Below are 25,542 nucleotides of genomic sequence, written 5' to 3'. Positions count from 1 at the left end.
GCCCACAGGGCTGCAAAGCTTAACTCTTTCTTACAGCCACACGTAAAAATGTTGCAGAAGGCCAAAAGATAAATGTGCTTAACATCTCCCTCAATCACCATCTCTTGGAAATGTAGAAACACAAAAGGGGCCCTCCTAACAAAAGGAATGCAGGGAGCAGACTGAAGGTGAACTCCTTGCAATTCATTTCATAGGGCTACATAAGTCACTCACTTCATCATAGCATTTCTGCCCTAAAAAAAAAAAATCAGTGACGCTTCCACATGAGAAAATCTGTCAAACCAATGGCTCAGTGGTGCTTTGTTCTGGAAGCAAATTCATCATTTAACAAGCAAAAACCATTTTATAACATGAGTCAAAGAAAAAAAAATTCCATGTTTATCACAGTATAAGGAAGCAGGTATTTATAGTTTTTCCCCACTAAAGATCATCAGTTCTGGTCTTAAAGTTTGTGGCAGAGAAGGAAAGGAAAGCCAGCCGTATGTCTGATAAGCACCCTAGATTTCAGAAGAAGAGATTTCAAAATTAAGAGAAAAGATGGGAAGTGGGAATAGGGAGGATGGGAAATTTATAAGAATGAAACTGTGAAATCACAAAAATTCCATTGAAGAAAAAAAGAGGAGTATGGATGCAAAAGGAATTCACCAAACAACTTAATTTTTTTGATTGTTTGAAGGCATGAATGAACAATAAGAAAAAATATAAATGAAAGAAGATCAAATATTGTTCCCATTTATTTTTTTGTTTTTTTTTTAAAGGAGAAAGAATCGAGTCTATAAACTATAGGCCAATGAGCTTGATATCAACTCCTGGCAAAATTCCATAATACATTATTAAAGAGATAGAATAGTTATTCAACATCCAGGAAAGGGAGTACTGATATCAAAGTTCATGGCTTCCTTGAGAGCAATAGGTCAAGTCAGATAAAACTCATTTACTTTTTCGACAAGGTAACTCAATTGGACAGATCATGGAAATGCTGTAGAAATAATTTATCTACATTTTAGTATTTAATAATATCTCTTGTGCTAGTCTTATAGGAAAGATGGAAGAATGTGGACTAGTATAATTAGATGGATTTTGTGCTGCTTGATCTCAGAACAAAATATAGACATCCGTGCTTCTATGTCAACTTATAAGGAGCTCTCCAGGAAGAATCTACGTTTGACCCTAAGATGTTCAATATGTTTTAAAATATGGATAAAGGAAAAGAGATGATATATTTATCCAGTTTTCAGATGACAAAAAGCTGGAGGATTACTAACCCGTTTGATGACAGAATCAGGATTCAAGGAGATTTTTACAGGCTAGAATTCAGGGTAGCTTTGAATAAGGCAGTGTAATAAGGATAAACATAGTCTTAAAATTGATTTAAAAAAATCAGCTTCACTAGTACAAGATGGGGGAAGTAGGACTAAACAACCATCATAAGAAGAAGATTTGAAGGTTTTAATAGACCACAATTTCAGTGTCAATATTGTGATATTACATCAAAAAAAGTGAAATGCAAACTTAGGGCACAGTAAGATGGATTTATGGTCCAGAAATAAGGAAGTGACAGCCCCTCTGTACTCTGTCCTGATCAGGCCACCTCTTGAGTATTGTCTTGATTTTGGGGAGTTGGACTGATAAGCTGGAAAATGTCCAAAACAGGGTAGCCTGGGCAATTCATATACAGGAGTTTTTGACCATGGTTCTATGATTTTAAAAATATTTTGATGACTGTATTTCAATATGCATGTTATTTTATTTTATGCATTTAAAAACATTATTCTAAGGAAAGTGTTCTTCATCAGACTGTCAAAGGAGACCAAGGCACACACACAAAAAAAGGTGAAGGACCGTAATATCTGAAGAAACTGTAGATGTCTACCTTGAAGAAGTCAAAACATAACTAAGATCATGCAGTTTATCTACAAGTACTTGGAAGGCTGACATGGGGGAAAGGGATTAAATTTGTTCTATTTGGCCCCAGTGGGGAGAGCAAAGAATGGAAGGTATAGTCAAATTTAGGACCGATAACAAAGAAAACATTCCTAATAATTCAAGCTAGCCAAAAGCAGAACGAGCTACTTAGGGACACAGTGGATTCTCCTTCATTGGAAGCCTTCAGATTGCTGGATGAACATTAGTAAAGATACACATACATACATATATATTATATATGCACACATATATATGAAATAAAAGATGTATTTCTATAACATTGTATAATAAAAACAGTGATTGCAAATGAAACTAAATCTATTATATACAACTTGTCATTCCTTTTAAATATATAATAATGTAAAGATATTTTACAAAGGAAATGAATTTTCAGGTGTGGGTTAGACTACAAGGCCACAGGGGTCTCTTCTAGTTTTGAAATTTGGCAATTCTATGAACTGGTGGTTTGACTTTGGGTGAGCCATTTAACTTCTCTGGGTCTCAGTTTCCTTACTGGAGTAAGGAGGCTGAAAGGATTTCTTTTCTTTTTTTTTAATTAATTTATTTTTAGTTTTCAACATTCATTTCCACAAGATTTTGAGTTCCAAATTTTCTCCCCATCTCATCCCTCCCCCCACCCCAAAATGGCATGCATTCTGAATACCCCTTCTCCTAACCTGCCCTCCCTTCCATCTCCTCTCCCCCCCATTCTCTTATCCCATTCCCCTTTTATTTTCTTATAGGGCAGGATAGATTTCTATACCCCATTGTCTGTATATGTGAAATGATTTCTAAGGAGTGTCCTAGCTCTAAGCATTGGACAATTCCATTCCTTTCTTATTAATATACATGTCTATGTGAAATATATTAGACTCTAGATTATAACATTACTACTATAAATTAGAAAATCAATGTGGAGTTTCACTAAGTCCCTGTTTGACACATAACCTTTACAGAGAAAAACTGTTTCCTTATAATCATTATTTATTTTTATTGCATGCCAACAATGTGAGAATACACATATATATATAATAAGAAGAACACAATTATAGCACATTATCTCCACTCCTAGTCAAGATGCCTTACCATGAATATTTTTTCCCCCCTCGGTTACAAGATGACATCTTTTGAGACCATATCTTGGGAAATTTATAAACAGAGCTACACACTCAAGACCTTAAAAAAATCAAGAGCATAAATCCAATAGCACCTAAAATTTAATTAACTGGTCACTCCTTTGGACACAAGATAGGAGGTAGTTTGCTAAAAATTATCAAATGTTTCAAAGGCAACTGGTCATTTCTTACCATTGTATCCTGGAACAGCTTTTCCCGCTTGTCCTGGAGGAGGTGTTCTTGAATTTCCTAAACCAAGACATGAGGCTGTAATTGGGGATCCAGTCTCTAGGGAAATAAGAGTTTATTGTTAGTCAACTGGTATGTGTTACATCAATAAGCTTCCAATTAATAGTTCACATTGATGTAGCACACTTTATAATTTAAAAAGAGCTTTCCTTAAAACAAACCTGTGAGGCAAGTAGTATGAGCATGGTGACTAGATTCAAAGCAAATGACCTAACCAAGGTCACAATTTAGGAAACGACAGAGCCAAGACAAGAGCACAGTTCTGGCTCCAAATCACATGCTAATTAATCCTGGCTTAGCACAGTGTTCCTCCAGAGGGAAGGTATAGCTCAGGCTCCTTTAGGGCAGAGATGTGTATTTAAACCAAAGCACATAAATGGAGTGTTTTTCCTCTAGTAAAGAAAGAGTATATTAAGTTAAAGAAACACCCTTGGAAGATAAAAAAATTAAGTGGCCCTAGGAATTTAATAAGACATAGAGAAATACCAAAAGATCACTTTAGAAAAAGGCATTTTCTTGGCTCTCATCTCAGAATTATCATGGATGATAAGAAGAAGAAGAATAACAGGCACCCTTGAGCAGCTAATTCGATAGAACTCTAGGTCTGGAGTCAGGAAGACTCATCTTCTTGAGTTCAAATCTGGCCTTAGACACTTCCTAACAGTATTGTCCAGAAACCCCAAGTAGAGTCACAAAGAGTTGTACACATGAGTGAACAGCAACAAAACTGATGCCCACTAACTAAAAGCTTTGGAACAGACTGAACAGCACAGAACTCCTGAAGAACTGCACAGGGAATAATTGAGGATTTCTGTCTCTAACACCGATCCGGCCACAACTTAATGTTATCTCAATCATAAAATCCATACTTCATCATTTTCCCTGTACACAAACTCTATCTCCACACTAGTCAGGTCAATGGCAAAGCTCTACGTTCTTGGGGAGTACTCTCCATGCATTTTTTTAAAGTTATATAGAAATATAGAGGTACTTTTAAAAGTTGAGGATGTTTTATTACTATTTTTAAGCTTCCAAATAGGTCACTTTATCCTTTATATTTACAAAGATACACACGTGTATGCATGACACACAATGCAATTCACATGTACACATACACATAATATTATGTGTACTTGTATGTAATACATTTTACACATGTGCATACTACACACACACACATTTACATGCATGTGTGTGCAGCAGAGAGAGAAAGAAAGAGAGAAGGGGGGGTGATACACCCACATGCAATATATTGTTTGCATGTTATTACCTCCATTAGATTGAGAGCTCTTTAAGGACAAGGACTGTCTTTTGCCTCCGTTTCTATCCTAAACACTTAGCACTGTGCCTGGCACATAGAAGGCGTTTAATAAATGTTTATGGATTTAGATATATACACATAAATACACAAGTAAATATGCACAGAGATATACATATACACACATCTATACATACACATAGCATATATATATATATATATATATACAAGGAAACATACACACTATATACATATACATACATACATTAGATAGATAGACAGACAGACAGACAGATAGATAGATGCAAATGGAGAAAAGGGGTATTCTAGTGGTATTAGAGAAGCCTTTGGTAAGGAGGCAGCATTTGCACTGAACTTAAAAAGACATGTAAGAATTCAACAGAAAACTCAGGAGACAGAGGTCATGTTAGGTATATCTTGAGCAAACGCACAATGATGAAAGAATGTAAGACTTATTCAAGGAGAAGGAAATTAATATGTACTATTACATTAAAAACCAATTATTATTTTGTGATCCATCCTTTTTCCTATTTTTGGAAAGACCTTATTCCTGAAAAGATCAGTCAGTGCGTGACTGAATAATGTGATTGCTCCTAAGCCACTTAGGTATCTGCTGTTTATCAAGTTTGGGCTGGGCCCCACCCAAATGGGACCCTGGCTTTTTGTTTATTCTGTAAACAGAATCCAAACTGAGCTGGTCAGTGCTACACAGAGAATTTGGGGCCACCTGGCTCATGAAGGATAAATAAAACCAAAGAGAACTAGATGGGGTGCTCAGATTGCTAGAGGGGGCTCAAAACTCATGACCAGACTTCATTCTTAAGCTGAACTCTTTCCCCCACATACCACCTCCCAACCCTGACAATGAAGTAACGGGGAGGGGCTGAAAACCCTTATAAACATATATAAACAAATAAAAGGATTTGTTCTGAGAAGGTTGCCCTTGAGGACCTAGAGGGACTCATGGCTGGAGGTCACAGGTTCCCCACCCCTGGACTAAAGTAGTGGCAATAGGAATAGAGAAGAGGAGGCATTTATAAGAGTTATTGCCTTGGTAGAATGGCTAGGATTGATTGCAAAGCCAATTGGATACTACATGTGAGGAAGAGGCAGAAGTCAAAGATATTACTAAGCAGAGGCCTGAGACCTGGAGATCCAGAGTTCTGATTCTCAGAGTAATTAACATATGTGGAGTCTGTAATTTTATTATTATTATTACTATACCTATGATTTCAGTGATATAAGGAACTCCAGATGAGGAATTGACCTCTTTTGCCTCTTCATAGAATATTATGTAGTGTTGCATTTTATGATTATTCATAGATATTCAGAGAGCTTTTCACCAGACTCAAAGCTCCAAAAGGACACTGAATCTCCCCCAAGTGCCTAGGACAGTGCTCAATGCTTGAAAAATGTCTGTTGAATGGGACTGAAATGAGTACCATATTGAACCACAGAGTTCTAGAATTGATTAGAGAAGAAACAACAGACATTTGTCATGTTTCAATGCAAAAATTCTCAAACATGTTAATCTCATGAGAACTCCAGCACTTTACTCTCAATATCAACCTGAGAATATTTATTGGCTTTGGTGTCAGAGGAATGAAGTCGCTACTTGAATAATTCTGGGCAAGTCATATAACCTCTTTAGGCTTCAGTTTCCCCATCTGTCCAATGACGGGACTGGATTAAATGGACCCTAAATTCCCTTCCACATCTAAATCTGTGATCACTTCAACCTCCCCACCCCCAAATCAGGTCAAATTAAAAGTGTAGCAACATGTCAGTGAGGTTCATAAGACACGATAATGTTTCTTGTTTCCACCTCCCAATTTCTGGCCTGACCAGATAACTACCTGATAAATAATAGCTCAGTATTATTTATCATAAACCTTAGCTGAATGTGCCAGCACACCCTGAAATGAGTGCCACCACTGATTCTGTCCTTCAGGGTATGTATTGGCACCCAGGGACCCAGCTGGACCCACATGCTCACCTGTGTTACTTATCCACCAGATGTAGTTCTTTGGACAAGAGTGGCCAATCCAAGAGATGCTACCAAGGCAAAATTGAGTTCAAGACAATGATACAAATAGAGGATATTTATAGGGTGTCAATAAAAAAAGGAATTAGTTTTACTAACAAGTGGTACCAACCAAATTTCTCTGTTGCTTCCATTTTGGGAAAGAATGTCGTAACCTAAATTATCTTTTCACCAAATTCCACTTATTATTTTGAGATATGGAGGGAATATTGCACTAGAATTTGGGGACACCTCAGTGATGCAGTGGATAGAGAGCCAAGCCTGGAGCCAGGAAGTTTCAAATCCAGCCTCAGACATTTACTAGCTGTGTGACCCTGGGCAAGTCACTTAACCCTGTTTGCCTCATGAGCATGGAGAAGGAAACAGCAAACCACTCTAGTATCTTTGCCAAGAAAACCCCAAATGGGGTCATGAAGAGTTGGACATGATTGAACAAAACTCTGTTAGGATTCAGACTCTGACTTCCTTCACCCCGCTTGCCTCAGAAATTATTTTCCAACGTTCTGCATTAAACTAGGTATGTATTGTGTCTCTCCAGAGGAATTTAAATTCCTTGGGGACGGGGACTATTTCATTTCTGTTTGTGCCTGCTACATAGTAGGCACTCATGAAATTCCTGCTGAATCAAATTTCATCAGCACCACATACGATTTATGAACAGAAAACTGTAGGGTGAATTACTAATTTTCTGGGGGTAAAGCAAAAGAAAAAACTCCAGGGACTTTCTTTCTTTTTTTTTTTAAACTTTAGCTTTTGGGTTTTTTTTTCCACCTTTATTTTCCAATATATTGCTTTACCTCCTCCCCTATCCATCAAGTCATCCTTTATAATAAAGAATTTTTTAAAAGGATTTAAAAAAAGGTCAGCAAAACAAACATATCAACGATATCTGACAGTGTATGCTATATCCCATCTCCACAGTACCCCACCCTCAGAAAGAAAGGTGGTACATTCCTAAATTTCTCCTTTGGAATCAATCTTATTTATTCATTAGAATTCTGTGACTAGGATCTTCTAAGACATACATTCTAAAAGATGCCATTACTCTCTTGCGGCTTTATTTTGAAGAAGAAGAGGAAGAAAAAAATTAAAGCAAAACACTGTTGCCAAGTATAAATACAAGAAAGGATTACCTAAATCTCTGCAAATATTTAATTACAGTTGCATAATGAAAGCTGACGTTATGCATGCTTTTCTGTAAGTCTCGAGCATCTTTATGCAGTAATGTAATGCCTTCCTGGGCATCTGGCATGCATTCATATGTGTTACAGATTAAAATGATGTTAAAAAACATATCATTAACCAGTAAATATAGACAAAAGAGAAATTTACAGTCAAATATGTGCACTATCATGCTGTTGATATGTATGAAATTCTAAACCAGCTCTAGAATATGCATATATATTTTTTCCTACATTAAGCTGAACTAATTTGACCTAAATTTAAAAAACCAGCACCAAAATAATAGGATAATCCCCTGCAGGTTGCCATAAATAGAAACTGCAAGTTTCCATGTTTTGAACATTTGTCATTTAAATAATCTCTTTGTTTGGTACACTTTGCTGCATCCTCCACTCAGACGTAAAAAGTGATTTTCCTAAAGCACAGGTCTGATCATGTCAATCTCCTACTTGACAAATTCCAGTGGTCCCTTATCACCTCCAGGATCAAATAGAAAGTTCTCTGTTTGGCATTCAAAGCCATTCAAATTTATTTATCCTCCCCACCTCTGCAGTCTTCTTACACCTTATATCCTTGCTCCTTAAGTACGCTTTGGTATAGTGACACTAGTTTGCTTCCTGTTCCTCAAACAAAATGTTCCCTCTCTCCCAACTCCAGGCATTTTCTCTGAATGTTCCCCACTCATGCACTGCTCTTGCTTCCCACCTCTGCCTCCTGGCTTTCTTTGCTTTCTTCAAGTCCCAGCTAAAATTCCACCTTCTAAAGGAAGCCTTTCCCAATCCCTCTTAATTCTAATTCCTTCTCTCTGTTGACTATTTCCAATTTATCCTATATATAGCCGCTTGTACATAGGTATTTGCATGCCGTGTCTTCCACATTAGTATGGACTCCTGGAGGGCAGGGACTGTCTTTTGATCTTCAGGACTTAGCACAATGCTTAATAAATAGTAAGCATTCAATAAATGCATCTCATTATATTCATCATTCCCCTTCCTATATTCTATGTTCTAGCCACTCACACTGTCACATCTGCCATCTCTATGCCTTGGCATATGCCATCCATCGTGTCTGGAATGCACTGCCTCCTCATCTCCATCTCATAGGATCCTTCACTTTATCCAAGATACAACTCAAATATAATGTTCTTCATGAAACCTTATCTGATCCCCCTCAATGTGCTGATATCCACTCTTCCAAAATACCATACATTTAGCTATATTGCATTCATTTTCCATATATTTATTCTGTATAAACTTTCATACATGTCTCTACTGACATAATATAAACTCATTGAGAGCATGGTTTCCTCCCTCTCTTCCTCCCTCCCAGCTGGCCAGTTCCAGTTGGGCAACTCATCCTCATTCTCCTCCTTGTCTTCATCCTCCCCTCCCCTCTCTACCCCCTCTTTCTCCTGCCTTACCTGAGGGTGTTCTGCCAAAAGACAGGGTGATTTTAGTGGCCAAAACCTACCTAGATAACTTGGGTTTTACTGGATGGATTTCTTCTCAAAGACCAAGCCTTAAACCTAATTCACTAAGGATCTCACTGACTGGAGAACAAGAGGTCCCCGCCCAAGCACCACTTAATGCTTCAGTTTGGGGCCTTCCTGGCTCAGAGTGAATGTAAACAGCAACTGTTTCTCTTTTGGCCCGCAACTTGGAGGGTCTTCTCCTCCCCATTTGATTTTTTTTAAAAATTAAAGGGGCCATCCACTGACCCACTTTTTAAAGAGGCCTTTTCACTGAATGGGCATAGTGTCACTCAAAATGAGAACCGGGAAAGACCAAGGCCAAGGTCTCCCACTGCACCCTAGGCCATCTCCAGTCATCCTGATCTATATCTGGCCACTACTTTGCACAGCCCTCCCTCACTCAAATCCAATTCAATTACAAGTCACATCATCATCTCCCTGATGTCATGGTCCTCTTTGAGAAGGGAGAACGAACTACACACAATCCTTCTTTCAATCCTCTATCAAAACACCAAGCATATAATTAAGGGCTTATTGGCTGATTGACTTGAAATCCTGAGATAGCTCTTAGGCCTTTGGGTTGGCTGGGAATTTCTGGTTCAGTGCAGTAAGGGCACAGAAAAGACAGTCCCTGGGCTTCCCCCACAGTAGTTCTAAACCTTCTGGAGACTTTTGAACTGTTCCAGTGCTTACTTACACACATACATATTCCCACACTATCACATATACAACACCACCATTACCACCCTCTCAACTTTCAGGACCAGGGCTATGACTAAGTCTACCTCTTTTCGGAGATAGTTAACCAAGCTGCTTTGCGAGTCTAACTCAAAATTTCATTGCCCTCAAGCTGCCAAAATATGGGACAATGATTACCTCAAAGATCTGTGACTGAGTCTACATGGATACTCTATCAATCGATAAATACCACAAACTCTTCCCAAAAGCACTCCTTCCAAATTACCACCTATTGTCGAACCCTCAGATACTTAAGCTTTCCAAAAACTAGGCTCGTCTTCAGAAGCCAAAGTCCTACTCCAATGCTTTCTCATGTTGGGGAGGTCAACCTGGCTTCTTGAAGGTCTTCCAGTGGAACACCCATACTCCAAGCTGTAAGATTTTCAATATACACCGTAATGGTTAAGATGCTTAAATGAAGGCATCTCAATTAAGATGCTTAAAAATAATTATTGACCCTACATAGGCTATAGTTAGCCAGTTCATAATTAGTCCCAGTGAAAAAAAGTGACACTTTGTGTCTAAGAAAGCTGGCACTCTATGTCTAAGCAACACAGATCTGGAGAAGACCCCAAAGACAACCGAACACAAGAGAAAAAGATCTATTCTTTAAGACTCTGGAGCTAAACAGATTCTTTCACACTTAGCTAGATTGCTTCATGGATGGCAAGCCCCAAATCCATCATTTGGCCTGTACTCAAAGTTTATCCAACATGGTAGGCCCAGTAAGAGCTTAGGCCCCACCAACAGGGCCTTCTTCAGGAACCCAGGGTTTCCTCCACACCATGGTGAAGCATCAGTGAAAGAGGCCAGCAGAGGTAATTAAAAATCATTAAAAAAAAAAAAAACAAATGCTGCATATACACATTTACTTATGAATAATATTATTCCTATATACATATTCATATATTCAATTTGACAGTTATTTCCTGAGCATCTGCTCAGGTGCCCATGGGTACTGTATGAGATGTAAATATGGGCAAAAGATTCTGTAAAGCTCAAAGGCAAGATGGGAGCTGGCAATGAAGAAAGCTAATTTAATCCTAAACTGTATTAAGAAAGCCCTAGGGTCCTGTGTAAGGGAGATTACAGTCCTACTGTCCTCAGGCCTGGTCAGACCACATCTGAAAGACTACATTTATATTAATATTGCACCTGGGCTGCCACCTCACACTATTGATTAAATAGAAATATTTTAATCCATAAAAAACCACAACTTTTGCATATGAATTGTTATCTAGCTGAATCTCCTTTCCCCAAAACCATTTCTTCCCTGGATTTATACTGGTGGCTTCACTGATTTATTAAAAAAAAAAAAGATAAATATTTTATTTATAGTAACAATGAAATATTTTTTAAATTAAAAAAATCAATTAATTTCAAGGTTGATTCAACCAGTTGTAATCTCTACCCCTAATTCTAAGTATAGAATCTCCATAACCTACTCATCCTTGGAAACCACTTACTTTGTAGAGACTGTTGATACATAATCTCTAATGAAGGGATAGCCAAGAGAAATAAAAGAAGTTCATTTATTTATGGGTGGAGGTTAAGAACGGCAAGTAGTTTCTGCGTATTTCGTTTCTTGCTAATGTTTGCTCATGAAGCTAATTATTTTCAGGATATGCCTTACAGTCTTGTGATTCTGTTAATTGCCTTCCACTGCTCTAGTGCATTTACCATAATATTTATTTATATGAACTTTTCTAAAAACATCCTATTTTCAAGATCCGGTTCATTTATTTTCAGAGAACAAATGTACAAAAGCCATCTGTTCTGTCCAATCATTAAGTCTGTAAGTTCTCATATAGAAATTAAAAGAATAAAATGGGTGCCCAATGATTGGGAAAATGGATGAGTAAATGATGGGATCTGAATGGAATAGAATACGGTAATACCCATGCCATGGGGAAGCTAGTGAGCCTAAAAATCTTGCTTGGACCATTGTGAAGTTGGCATCGGTATGCTATTCTCACCAAGGCAATATTGGGTTGAAGCCACCATAAACCTGGAGATTTCTCACTGGTACATGAGGTCTAGGCACAAACCTCTTGCTCCTTGTTACACTGGGGACACTGACCTTTAGTTGACTTAATCCTTGATTTTAATGCCACAAGAATGGAGTGGGATTTCAAATCCAGAGCACTGTCCAACAATTCATTTTGCAAGGTCTAAGTCAAGTACCCCCTAGAGTATATACAGAGGCATCAAGGTACAGCAATGCTCTTGCCAAAGGCTGATATCTGATGGTCAAAAGAAGAGACTGGCTCTAGTTCCAAGAAAGAATAAGCCTTTGGTTTCATGTTTGAAGCTGGGGACTGTATTTTGTGTGAAAAAGAAAAAGGGTAGGGGGCTTTGTTATTCTTTTGAATGAAAACTTGATATTTTTTAAACTGTTAATTTAAAGAATAATTGAGTTTTATTCATTGTGGGTGGGGTATCTTTACTTCTTACATGTGAGGGGATAAAAAGTCTTATTCTATAACAAACAGACATCGAGAGTTGTATAACTAATGGAGGACATCAGGACAACTATAGAACTATCTATCTGTCTAGAGTCCCTGAATGTTACCTATACAATTGCACCTGTAAATTAAGAATTGTAAATGTAGAGTAATTGATTAAAATGATTGAATTCCACAGGCACCATGGCTCATAGGTACTGGGCACAGAGTCGGGAAGACTTGGGTTTCAAATCCCACTTCGCATACGTATTAGTTGTGTGACCCTAGGTAAGTCACTTAATTTCTCCATACTTCAGTTTCTCATTTTCAAAATAAAGAAGTTGGACTCAAAGGCCTCTAAGGCTCCTTCCAGCTCTAAATCTGTAATCTTATCAACAGAAGATGAAATAAACATGAGATACTACAGCTACGAAATGCTGCGTACACTGTCAGATGTGATCATTCTTCTGGATGATTTTGCCTAACTGCTTTTCTTTGATGCAAGGGGTGGGGGTAGTATATCCAGAAATGACATTACTATTAATCTAGGAATAAAAAATTAAACAATAGAATTAATTAATATTAATTAAATAAGCCAACATTATTAATTAGCGAATTAATATTAATTAAATTAATTTTTAAAAGAAATTAAATAATAAACCAGGAATAGAAATGACACACCTATGTAGACATGAGACATCCTGTGTAGATTGTGACATGATGAAACCAATCAGTACAGGTTGGCCTACCAGTTTTTAATAGTTACATGTGACTATACAGTCAGAAAGCTCCATTGATCTGTATTCAGCACGTAGCACCAGACAGATGAGTTTTGCCAGCCTATGGTCTATCTTATTGGTCCCTTATAAACTCTATCATGTATTCACTTCTTAATTGAGATGGTTAATAGTAGACCCCCTCCCTCTTTCTCTCTCTCTCTCTCTCTCTCTCTCTCTCTCTCTCTCTCTCTCTCTCTCTCTCACACACACACACACACACACACACACACACACACACACACACACCCCTCATTTTCCAATATGAGTCTCTGAGCCAAGAGTGTGGTGGGAGGGAGAGAAAACACTAGGCAACTGGACATTATACACATTAGCCCAAATATATTTGGGGGCAGTTACAGGAAATCCTATCACTAGCTAAACAGCAGACAGCCCAAATCAATACCTCATTTAAAAAAAGGAGGAAAAGGACCTGCAATTCAACAGGGTTTGTGTGCAAAAGAGATGGGTTCCACTGCTGATAATCTAGAATGATCAGTATACACTAAAAGTGAAAAAATAAAAATGGCAGTAAAATGAATACTAAAGTTGAATGAAAAAAAAAATAGGGTTGCTAGAAATATAAAGGCATAAAGCTTGCCACATTAATAAGCATTTTACAAACACTTTTTAAATTCCTGCATACACATTTGTTTTTGTTTTTTTCCAGTAAGAGAAAGACCCCTAAATCTGATGTCAGTGACATGGGTTCAAATCTTAGCTAACCCTATGATCTTGGACAGATCTCTCTGGACCTTCATTAGCAAAATGAAGTGCAGCAAATCAACTCTAGAAGATCTCCAGGGTGTGTGTACGGGTGTGGGCCACACAGCTAGTGAGTGTCTGAGGCTAGATTTGAACTCAGGGCTTCCTGACTCCAAGTCCAGAGATTTATTTACTGCACCATCTAGCTGCCGCCATGATCAAAACTTCACAAATTTTTGTAGCATACGTGTGCCATATATGCTGCCAATTGTGCAGAGATATAAAAGCTAAAAAAAAAAATTAAACCCTAGACCTGTTTCAATTTTATTTTTATTTCTGTTACTCAGTGGTAAGAGACATTATTTCTTGAGAAGGAATTCTATTTATGAATAAAAAGGAGTCTAGCTTTAAGAATCAAGGAGTATCTTATGTTTAGTATATACATACATACATGCAAATGCACACATACATGTATGTATGTGTGCATGAGACAGGCTGTATGGCATAATGGATAGAGATAGCTTAGGAATTAGGAAGCTTTGGGTTCAAGTCTAGCCTTCCACACACATTAGTGACCCTTAACCTCCCAGTACCCCAGACAGTTACCCAGAACTATAAATTATGTTGATGAAATGAGTGGTCCAGCCAAAAGAGAAGGATGCACACACATACATAATTGTGTTTAGGGATATATGCATTGTAACACAGGAGCCATCCCTGGAGGTTCTGGGACTCCAGCCTCTAGCAGGTTCACTCTTGATCTGGGCAGCCAGAAGGACAGGAAGACAGCTTCAGAGAGGTTAAATAATAATTTATTCTTATTCTTATTCTTCCCTTTCTCAATGGGTCCCTGATAATGGGAGCACCAATTCCTACAGGATCCCCTAATCACCCTTCTCACTGGGGTGGGTAAGAATATAGGAGCACAACTCCTACAGGTTCCCCTAAGCCTTGATGGGGGCTGATCAAGGCACACACACAGAGTATTCTAGCTAGTACACTCCCCCTGCCCAAGCCTCAATGGGTGCCGGCTGAAGCAAGCACATTAACAAATCCCCACCCACCGACCAGTGCTCTATTGATTTCTAAAGAAGCACACAAAGAAGGCAATTTGCCAACAAGAAGCTCACAGGTTAACTTTAGCAATATCATCATAACTCAGCACACTGCAAGTGTAGTAAATATTATGTTACGTCATTCCTATATCTCACTGTGCAGTTGATGTGGAAACTGCTTACAAGCCATGAGCCTAGGAACTATTAGAAAGGGAATTCCTGCTGTTTTGGACAACGTAGGCCTCCTATTCTCACTCTTGTTCCACAGACATTCCCAAGACCTTTATCTCAGTCATCCACAGAATACCCATGTTAGAACTCATCACTCCATATATCTTCACCTTCATGATCTTGAAATTCCCCTCTCTTATCACAATCTTCTCTCTTTCCTGCTTTCCTTTTACCTCACTCCCCACCAAAAAAAAAAAATCCCTCAATTCCTTCTACCTCTCTTTATTCTCCTAGTTCACAAGCCCAGTTATCTCTACATCTGAATTTGGACCAAAAACGATGAATAATTTAAACGGTGGCAGCAGAGAGAAAAGAGATGTGCTCACATCTTAGTATATGCAATTACGTTTGTCAGTCAACATGCATTTGTGTATTAAGCACTTACTAAAAAGACAGACAGAGACATCTTTTAAAATATCTAATAATTTAAACCCCTAACATGATTAAATGGAAACATTAATTAATAAATCTAAACCATGAGATCATATTTCCATTTTGTTCCATGCTGGCCAAGCCATGACTCTATTTCTAGATTCCCAGTGTTACAGAGAAACAAAGGTATAATATATATCTAATTAGCTTAATCAACTCTTCCACTCACAATCTTAACCCTAAATTTAATATAAATTTTCTTTCTCAAGCCAGACCATAAAAGGAACATATAGCCATAGTAGTGAAAGTGCTGAATTAAGTCATGAAACACGGTTAAGTAGGAGAGAAGGAAATCAGGCAGCAAAGTATTTGCTGCTCACCTAAAGGAAGGGGCACAATTTCTCCAAATGTCCAGGGGCAGCTGTAACCCTTCGATCCCCAACCTCACAGGAGGATACAGTCATTTCAGAACTAATGATCCCAGTAAGGAACGTTGTGGAGTATTGCAGCTCTTGCCCCTTGAAGTCCAATCATGGTAGTTTCTTACTAAAAATTTGCAGAACACTGCTGAAACCTGTCGCTCAGCTCAGGAGTATCATGTCTAGCCATGACTCCCATCTCATGGCCACCTTCTTATTTGTCCTTTCTACTCCTCTGGACTCATTTGTTCTGCTCTCTCACCTTCCACACTCTGTGCATATCCTAATAATTAGAGACTTTGCCCAAGAACACCATCAAGCTATGAACTCAGACACAGTCTCCTGTGAAACCTAGTCTAGAACAGGGATTCCTAATCTAAGGTTTATTGGGTCCATTGCCTTGAAAGGGGAAAATAATACATCTTTATTTCAATGTGAAATAGCTTTTAATTACATGAAGGGTTATTATATCAGATGGTTACCAGCTGCTCTCCAACAGAGAACAGGTTTTCTTTGTGATTTTATGCATTTTATTTTATGTAATTAAAAGCATTACTTTAAGAAGCCTCACCCAGGGTTTGTGACAAACACAAAAAAGGTTATGAAACCCTGGTCTACAGAAATGGGGTCAAATTCAAATAGAAACAGAGTCTACTCATCCATACATAAAGATCCCTGTCAGCCTCAGCCTGACTTGGTTTTAAAAGGTAATATTATTGATGTTTTATTGCATCGATTAAAGATTTCCCAATTAAATTATAATCAAGTTCAGGCTGGACTCAAGAGGGTTTTAGTCACACGGGGCCTATGTGTTTGACACTTCTGCTCTAGAACATCCTTCCTACTGACTGATGCTCTTTTAGTCCTAGTCACTGTGGGAAATGAAATCTTACTGATGTGCCCACTGCTTCAATGTTAGATGGAAAGCACAAAAATGGAGGGGTGAAGACTCAGATTTATGAAAAGATAAATTGGGATTATTTAAAGAATGTGAAATGGCTTTTCATTAAAATGTGGAAGGTTATCACATCAGACGGCTATCAGCTGCTCTCCAATAGAGAATAGGAAGGACAAGAGGAAAACTGGAATGCTTTTTGGTGAAGATGACATGTAGGATGAATGACTTCAGGGATCCCTAAGGAAGAACTTTTAGCCAGTAGGGATTATTAGACACCAGAATGGACAATTAAAGGACCTCCTTGTCTGAAGGTACATAAAAACTAGGCCAGTTTTCTTCTTCTTAAAATAGTTTAGATGGAGCACAAAGGAATGAACTACATCATCTCTCAATGTCTCTTCCAACCCTGTAATGGTAATTCATGCTCTTTGAATCCTATTCTGTTAACATTACACTTGAGACAATAAGAGTTACAAATAAAGACTATAAAAAGTAATTAGACTTTTTCATGTGTAGCAATCGTACCAAGGATACTTTATATACTTTACACATTGTAATGCTATACGAATGAAAATGACTGATTAGGTGATTACTGTCTGAATTAGGTAAATTCATCTGTAGCTGGATTAACATTGGATAAACAGCAATCCTCTGTCAAAAGGAAAAGCCTCATTAAGTCTACCTGAAATTTGGGAAAGGATTATTCCTTTCAGAAACTAGATGCATGTGGCTTAACTCTAAGCTTCCTGCTCCCAAATCATCAGTAAAACCATCTACTTTCTTCCAATGAAGATTGTATGCTCTAAATAAGAGGAAGGACAAAAAAAAAAGGGTTGCCAGGCAACAATAACGATATTAGCAATACACACACACACAAAATGTACAGGTCAGACACTGCACCAGTTTCCTCTAATAAGGTACAGCAGAGATTACATTGTATCTGATCCATTTGTTTCATTCAGTGTCTCGCCTCGCTCACTGTGAAACCTCCTGGAAAATCCTAAATATCTGGCACACATGGGCGAGGAGAAGATGCTTCTTGTTCCCCATCATGATTCTGAGATTTTCCTGCCACCATCACTCAGCCACATTCCCTCTGTCTGGGCTAATGCCAACATTTATTTACATGACCCTGTTCAAGCCTTTTTTTTTTTTTTTGCTGCTATGATCTACCAGCCTCCATGGTACTTTTCATCTTTTCTCAGAGTTCACTAACTGGCTTACTCGTCAAGACTAAACCCAATCCCCTGTCCTTATCTTTTGTTACTTCAATATGGTTTACAATGGTGTCCTCTCAAACACTCTGGCCTTACATTTCATCAACTCCCATGATCTTCATCTCAAGCACCCGCAGAAGTAAATGTGTTAGAACTCATCACCCCAAATATTCTCACCTCTATAATCTTGAAATTCCCCTCTCTCATCACAATCTTCTCTTTCCCCCCTTTCCTTTTACTCATTCCCCACCAAAAAAAAAAATCCCTCAATTCCTTCCACTCCTCTTCATTCTCCAAGTTCATAAGCCCTGTTCTGGCCTCATATTTTTCTCTTCGTAATCTTGACTGCATAGTCAACGGTGCAATATGGCAGTTTCCTCCATTTTTTAATCTCTTATCTCTGTGTCTCTGGCAATCCTCAACCTTGGGCTCCCCAGGAAACCCCCACTACCACTATCTGTCATCTCTACTCCTACTCTCAAGCTGTTTAATACTATGGAAGGAAGCCATGAGCATGTCAAAGTCCACTATTAAACCATGCTATATAACTTCAGCTGGCCCTTCCTTCATAATAATTCATTAGTTTAGGTATTTATTTCTAACATTTATTTATGCCTCTTATTTTCAGATGATAGGCATTTCTAAATACCCTACCCATTTAGCCCAGAATTGATATAACTTATAACAAAATAATTAAGTAACATCAAACATGTCTGACAATGTATGCAATATTCTTTCTGGCACTCGATTAACTTTTTCTCTTATTGTCTCTATCTCCATCTCCATAATAACTATGATTGGGTGCTTGGAACCCAACCCTAGGACCATATCTCTCCCCAGCCTAAAGACCTTATCTCTGGCAATAACTCATGAGTGGGTGTCAATGACACAACTTATCACTTCCTGTTTTAAGAACAAGTTGACCTCTGTAGAAGTTCCCTTGTATGAACAGGACTATCTTGTACCAGGAAACTATCATGTATCGATTCCCAGAGTTACCGTATACAATCCAGAGTTCAAGCTATAGACATCAACAGACCAAAAACATACCCTTTAGAAGCTTACCCCGATCCCCCAGGCCATGCCAGTAATGAATAACACCTGTGTCAAAGGTACAGCAATTATATGTCACCACCTAATTAGCACACTTGACACATCATTCACTGAACTTTTTCTATATGGGGTGAGGAACCTGCGGTCTCCAGGGCACATGTGGCCCTCTAGGTCCTCGAGTGCTGCCCCTTGACTGAACTCAAATTTTATAGAACAAATCCTTTTATTAAGGGGATTTGTTTTATTAAGGGGGTTTGGATTCAGTCAAGGGGCAGCACTTGAAGACCAGAGGGCCACATGTGGCCTTGAGGCTGAAGGTTTCCCACTGCTGCATAACCTTTAGCATCATCCTCATTAGACTGCAAATTCCCTAAGGGGCTTTGCCCACTTTATTAGCATTATAATAAACTTTTTGCCACTTAACTGGAAGACTGCTTGAATCTGTGAATGCTTTCCAGCTGACTCCACCCTGTACCTCAGTATTTTGAGGTCCCTATGCCTCTAAACTGCATCAGCTATTACAGATATTCTCTTCTCTAAGTCCCCAATAAAATTCCCATAACCAAATCTACTTTTCTTTCAGCAGATAATCTTGCCTCCTACTTTACTTAGACAACTAAAGCCAATAGTCATAAGCTCATTGCCTTTCATCTCCTTAACTTTATATCTCAAAATACCCCTATATCTTCCCCTCTTCCTTGGATCTATTTTCAGAACATGAGGAAGATCTTCTATTTTTGAAGGCCAGTCTTTTCTTTACACCCTTGATTCCATCTTCTCCTACCTTCTTCAAGAACTTGTCAATCTGTATATCTAGTTCCATTCTCTCTCCTTAACTCCAATGGTGCATTCCCAGCTGAAGAATATAGATTGTCCTAAAGGCATCTCAAATTCCACATGTCCAAAATGGAAATCATTACTGTTCCTCCCAAAGCCTTCTTTCTCCTGTTTTCCCCATTTCAACTGAGGGTATCACCATTCGTCCTCTGACCGAAGTTCACAACTGCAGCTATATCCTTAACTCCTCATTTTCACTCATACACAAATCCAATCAGTTACAGCATCTTGTCATTTCTACCTCCTCATTTCTTATTTTTTTTTTTTTGGTTAGGCAACGGGGTTAAAGTGACTTGCCCAAGGTTACACAGCTAGTGGGTGTTATGTATCTGAGGCCAAATTTGAACTCAGGTCCTCCTGAGTCCAGGGCAGGTGCTCTACCCACTGTGCCACCTACCTGCCCCTACCTCCTCATTTCACTGATCACATTCTAATTACGTGCCCACCACCTTAGTCTGACTTATCACCTCTTGTCTTCCTAATTGTTTTTCCTCTTTCTAGTCTGTCTCCACTCCAATTCATTCTCCACGCAGCTTTCAAAAGTGATTTTCCTAAAGTAAAAGTCTGACTATAATTCCCCTACTCAACAAACCCTCTCTATTGCCTTTAAGATACAATATAAACGCTTCCATTTAGCATTTAAAGCCCTTAACCCAGATCCAAACTATAAACTTCTATAGATTATTCCTCTTCCAAGAGTGTGGTTCACATTAACTGACCTTTTTGCTGCTTGCTGCACAAGACACTCCATCTCCCATTCCCAAAATTTGGCATTGGCTGTTTCCTACTCCTGGTATACATGCCTCTTTGTCTGCTTCTCCAAAAAGTCCACATTTCCTTCAAAAGACAACTGAAGTGCCATCATCTCTGTGAAGTTTTTCCTAATTCAACCAATAGCTAGGGTCCTCTTTCCTAGGATTTTCTTATATGTATTTTGTCTGTATTTCATATATATATTTATGTATGTACATAATGGTGTGCTGGCAAATGTATAACAACTAGTTCTCTTACACATGCACAACGCTTTTACTTTTAACCTAACATTTTCTTCATCACTTTCTTAAATCTATGCAATCCACAAAACAGTAAATCAAACATTGATTTGTAGCATTTGCTGAATCCTGAAGCATAAATTCTCACAGGAAATTTAACAATCTACTGAGATAAATTATTTTCTATCAATAACCAATTATTACATTAGGATAGAAGATTATTTTTTTTTCCTTTCTATTTCTTCATTCAGAGACCAGGGCTTGTAAGTCAGTCAGTCTCAGAAGGACAGGGCTGATCCTCCAGGAATATTTTCCTCAATCTTGTGTGGGACTCCACCCAACTAGGAGAGCTTACTTCTGATTAAAGTATAAATAGAATCTAATTGAGGGGAATTCTAAGCCTAAAAGCACAAAGGCTCATGCCTTTGAACCCCCATGCCCCCAATTCTTCAACTTCAATGGTTAGGGTAGAGATGGATGCCTTTGTCCAGATGGCTAGAGGCAGCTGATTCTCTTGATCAAGCCATGTTCTCAGCAGGAGGGGCTGAAGGCTTTCAGCTCACCACCTGGTCCACACCCTCATTAACTGTTTACCCAGCAAGGTTGATCTCTGCCTGTCTGGGGCACCCACTTTTCCAATGGTATTTAAGCATTCAATGATCTCCACAGTTTGTTTTTAGTTACTGAGAAAGACCAGTAATCATCAATTTATTATTTGCGTGCCAAATTAATAAGTTGATTATTAATTACCCAGAAACTATCATTGGTCTCACTACTCTGGTAAGCTCTTCAAAACGTCTCCAATACACCCCTATATGTAGCAATATAGTACTGTTTCTTCAGACAGAAACATATTCTTCTATGTTGTTTCTCCTTAAAGAACATAAGCTAGTAACTACTTCATTTTTTGTCTTTGTGTTCTACAGCTGAGTACTGTACTTAACACAATATAAGTGCTTAATAAATTATTATTTAATGATTGATTCCCCTTTCTCATGTTTGGTCTGTTAATACCTAATGGTCTCTTGCTTTTGGCTTATAATAATTCTCTTATCTCCTTGATTATTTAAAAACAAAACAAAAATACTTTCTCTAGACCTTACTACCATCCCCTACTACAAAGCTATCATCATATATCTAAAACAAAAGGGAATAAACCCTTAGAAAAAGAGGTTTTCTCATTGACTTTACCTCACTTGAATACTATGTTCAACTCTTTGCCATCTGACCTTTGACCCTCTAATTGAAATGAAACTGCTCTGTAAAGGTTACTAATTTCTCAAATGGGTGACCTTTTCTCAGAACTCATCCTCCTTGATCTTATGCAAGCTTTTATCAGAGGTCAATTACCTTCTGCTCTCATATCCTTTTTCCTCTTTTGATGTCCATGATCTTATTCTCTCTGGATTCTCTTCCAAACATTCTGGCCACTGCTCATCAGTCTCCTATGGAAGCTCTTATATTCTCCCTTCCTTCAAGTGGACGTGCCCCCCACATTTCTCTCTTAGGCCTTCTCTGATCCATTCTTTCTTCTTAATTCCAGTTCCACATCTCAAAATGTTGCTGGATGTCTCTACTTCAACACTGTACACCCTCCTCCCCATTCAATGGATCCAGAGTAGAACATGTACCTCCACCCACGAGGCTGCCACAATCAAACGCTCAGTTTTGAAAGCTCAGTGATCTCTTATTTCTCTCTCCCTCATCCCAGCTATCCAATCACCTGCCAAGTCCTGTGGATTCACTTCCATAATACCTTTAGAGCCTTCATCCACTATATTCCACACCTACAACTACCAATCTAGTTCAGGTCTCCATGAGCACTCATTTAAACTTATGCAGAGTCACCTAATTAGTCTCCCCATTTGTAATTTCTCCCCTCACTAGTACATTCTTTACATAGTTTGTAAAATAATCTTCCTAAGCGAGAGATCTGATCACATCATTCACTTGCTTAAAAATCTCCAGTGGTTCCCTATTGCTACCAGGACAAAATACAAACATCAAATTCTGGTATTAAAGTTCTCCAAGTCTAACACTAACCTACATTTCCAATTTTATCTGATATGACTTCCCTTTAAGAACTGTACTTTCCTTGGCTGAACAAGTTGTTGTATATGATTGTGATGGAATAATATTTTCCTATAAGAAATGATGAGCAGGATGCACTCAGAAAAACCTGGACTTACATGAACATGCAAAGTGAAATGAACAGAACCAGTGAACACTGTAGCCAGTGACAGCAATATTGCATGATAATCAATTGTGAATAACTTAGCTATTCTAATGATCCAAGACAATTCTGAAAAATTTATGATGAAAAAATGCTATTTCTTTTTTTTCCCAGGCAATTGGGGGTTAAGTGACTTGCCCAGGGTCACACAGCTAGTAAGTGTCAAAAGTCTGCTCTGAGGTCGGATTTGAACTCAGGTCCTCCTGACTTCAGGGCCAGCGCTCTAGCCACTGCGCCACCTAGCTGCCCCAATTGATGGAGTCTTAATGAAAATTCAAGCATACCTTTTCTTTATTTTTCTAATGGTTTTTTTTGTCTGTTTCTTTTTCCCACCATTGACTGACACAGAAATATGTCTTGCATAATTACACATGTATAACCTATGTCAAACTGCTTGCCTTCTCAATGGAGGAGAAGTGGAAGGAAGGGAAGGGAAGGAGAGATTTTGAAAGTCAAAATTTGAAAAAAAGAATGTTAAAATTGTTTTCACATATAATTGGGAAAAAATTAAAATATTAAATTAAAAAAAAAGAATTATCTAGCCCAAAGAAACTTGACTAGGAAGCTATTCTGTAAACTCTGTCATCTATTTTCATGAAAACTGTCTCCCATTCATGGAACATATTCCTTCCTCACCTTTGTCTTCTAATATCCTTATCTTCCTTCAAGGCTCAGCTCAATTGTCATTTCCCTCAATTAGCTTTCCTGGTGTCACAAATATCCCAGGAACACCTTTTGCCCCCATCACTCTCAGGTATTACACTTATCTGTGTTAATTTGGTATATTCACCTTGAATAGAATTTAAGCCCCTTGTGTGCAGAGACTATTTCATCTGTGCTCTAAATTCTTTTCTGATCTTTAGTCTTGTATTATTACTCTGTATATACTTTATATTTAATACTACACTCCCACTACTAGTGAGAGTACCTCTGATTAGTGAGAATAATGGTCACATTATTTGAATTCACACTGTGTATTTCCATTGGACTGGAGGGATGGGAGAGTAAGCCCCTATGCAACATTTACTATGTGTCAGGTACCATGCTGAATAATTTTCAAACATTAATTATTATAGTTTACATAATTACAACTTCAAATAATGTGAATCCCAAAACATGTAACCCATTTTAGGGGATTCATTATTTGCACTAATCAGCCCCTGGCTATAGTAATAATGGCTAGCATTTATATGGTGCTTTAAGTTTACAAAGTGCTTTACAAATATATTATTTTATTCTTATGAAAACCCAAGGAGTTAGGTGTCATTATTCCCATTTTACAGATGAGCAAACTGAGACCAAAAGATGTTAAATAACTTGTTCAGAGTCAGACAGTAACAAAATCTCTGAGATGAGATCTGCCTCAGGTCTTCTTGACTCCAGGTCCAATGCTCTATCCACTGTGCCAGGTGGCTATGTACCTGCTGTGTCCTCCCCAGCAAAATGTAAAGTCTTCTGGAGTAAGGACTGTTTCCTTTTTGCCTTTGTTTCCCAAATACTTACGACAATGCATTACTTAGAGTATATTTATAATAATTTTAATTGAATTACATGACTGAAAATGAGTTAAAACAAACTGTCAACCATGAAAGTTAGTATAAAAATTATGTTCTTTAGCAGGGTTAATGATTCTAGACATTTCACTACCCTACCCAGGATGTTCCAGAATGTTCTAGTAGACAATGGTTAGTTCCTAGGCTCAAAGGTAACCAGAATTTCCCACATTGCTGTCAATATTGCTGTCAGGAATTTCCAAAGCTTTGGCTTGAGAACTCACTTCAGAAGGTTATGTCTGAAATTACATTTTATCCCCAATGCCAACAAAGCCTGTTCCTAAGAGAGTTTGAAAAGTATTAACCATGGCACCTGAGGTCCCCTAATGTGTACCCAAGTGACTGCACACTAGGTGGCACAGTTTGCCTTTCGCGCCAATGTTTCTTTTTAATCCCAGAATCTAAGGAAATACATTTTGTTGGGATATTTGGAGGACCCTCCAAAAGATATCAGCTCATGCTACTGAGCATTCCTGAACTATACACCATTATATAATAGACAGGGATTAAAATCAAGGCAGACAGATTTCCATCAAATGGTAGAAGAAAACTCTAATTTAACAAAATGCCAGCCAGACAGCATAAAAAAGATAAATAACTCTATGTACTGGTCTCCATCTCTTCTGTTTGTCAAATGACTACCTTTCTTTGTTATGCTTGCTTAAGAACCTTAAATTTTAGTTGCATTTTCTTCCAAAAAAAACCAAAAGGTGATATGGGTAAGGACGATAGAGTTTTAGTGAGTTCCCCACA

At 38.1% G+C, this 25,542-nt stretch overlaps 1 protein-coding gene across 1 annotated transcript in view; it reads right to left on the bottom strand.

Annotated features, from left to right (window-relative positions):
- Positions 1 to 25,542, bottom strand: part of ACSS3 (acyl-CoA synthetase short chain family member 3) — a 231,567-nt gene that overhangs the window by 30,348 nt on the left and 175,677 nt on the right. Inside the window, exon 10 of the mRNA XM_020993467.2 lies at positions 3,234 to 3,329. Within this exon, the coding sequence (XP_020849126.1) occupies positions 3,234 to 3,329 (96 nt within the window). The remainder of the gene's footprint in view (positions 1 to 3,233; positions 3,330 to 25,542) is intronic.

This window comes from Phascolarctos cinereus, unplaced genomic scaffold (genome assembly GCF_003287225.1).
Source record: "Phascolarctos cinereus isolate Bilbo 61053 unplaced genomic scaffold, phaCin_HiC Scaffold_1;HRSCAF=81, whole genome shotgun sequence".
Classification (NCBI taxonomy): Eukaryota; Metazoa; Chordata; class Mammalia; order Diprotodontia; family Phascolarctidae; genus Phascolarctos; species Phascolarctos cinereus.
This window is presented reverse-complemented; position numbering and strand designations above follow the sequence as displayed.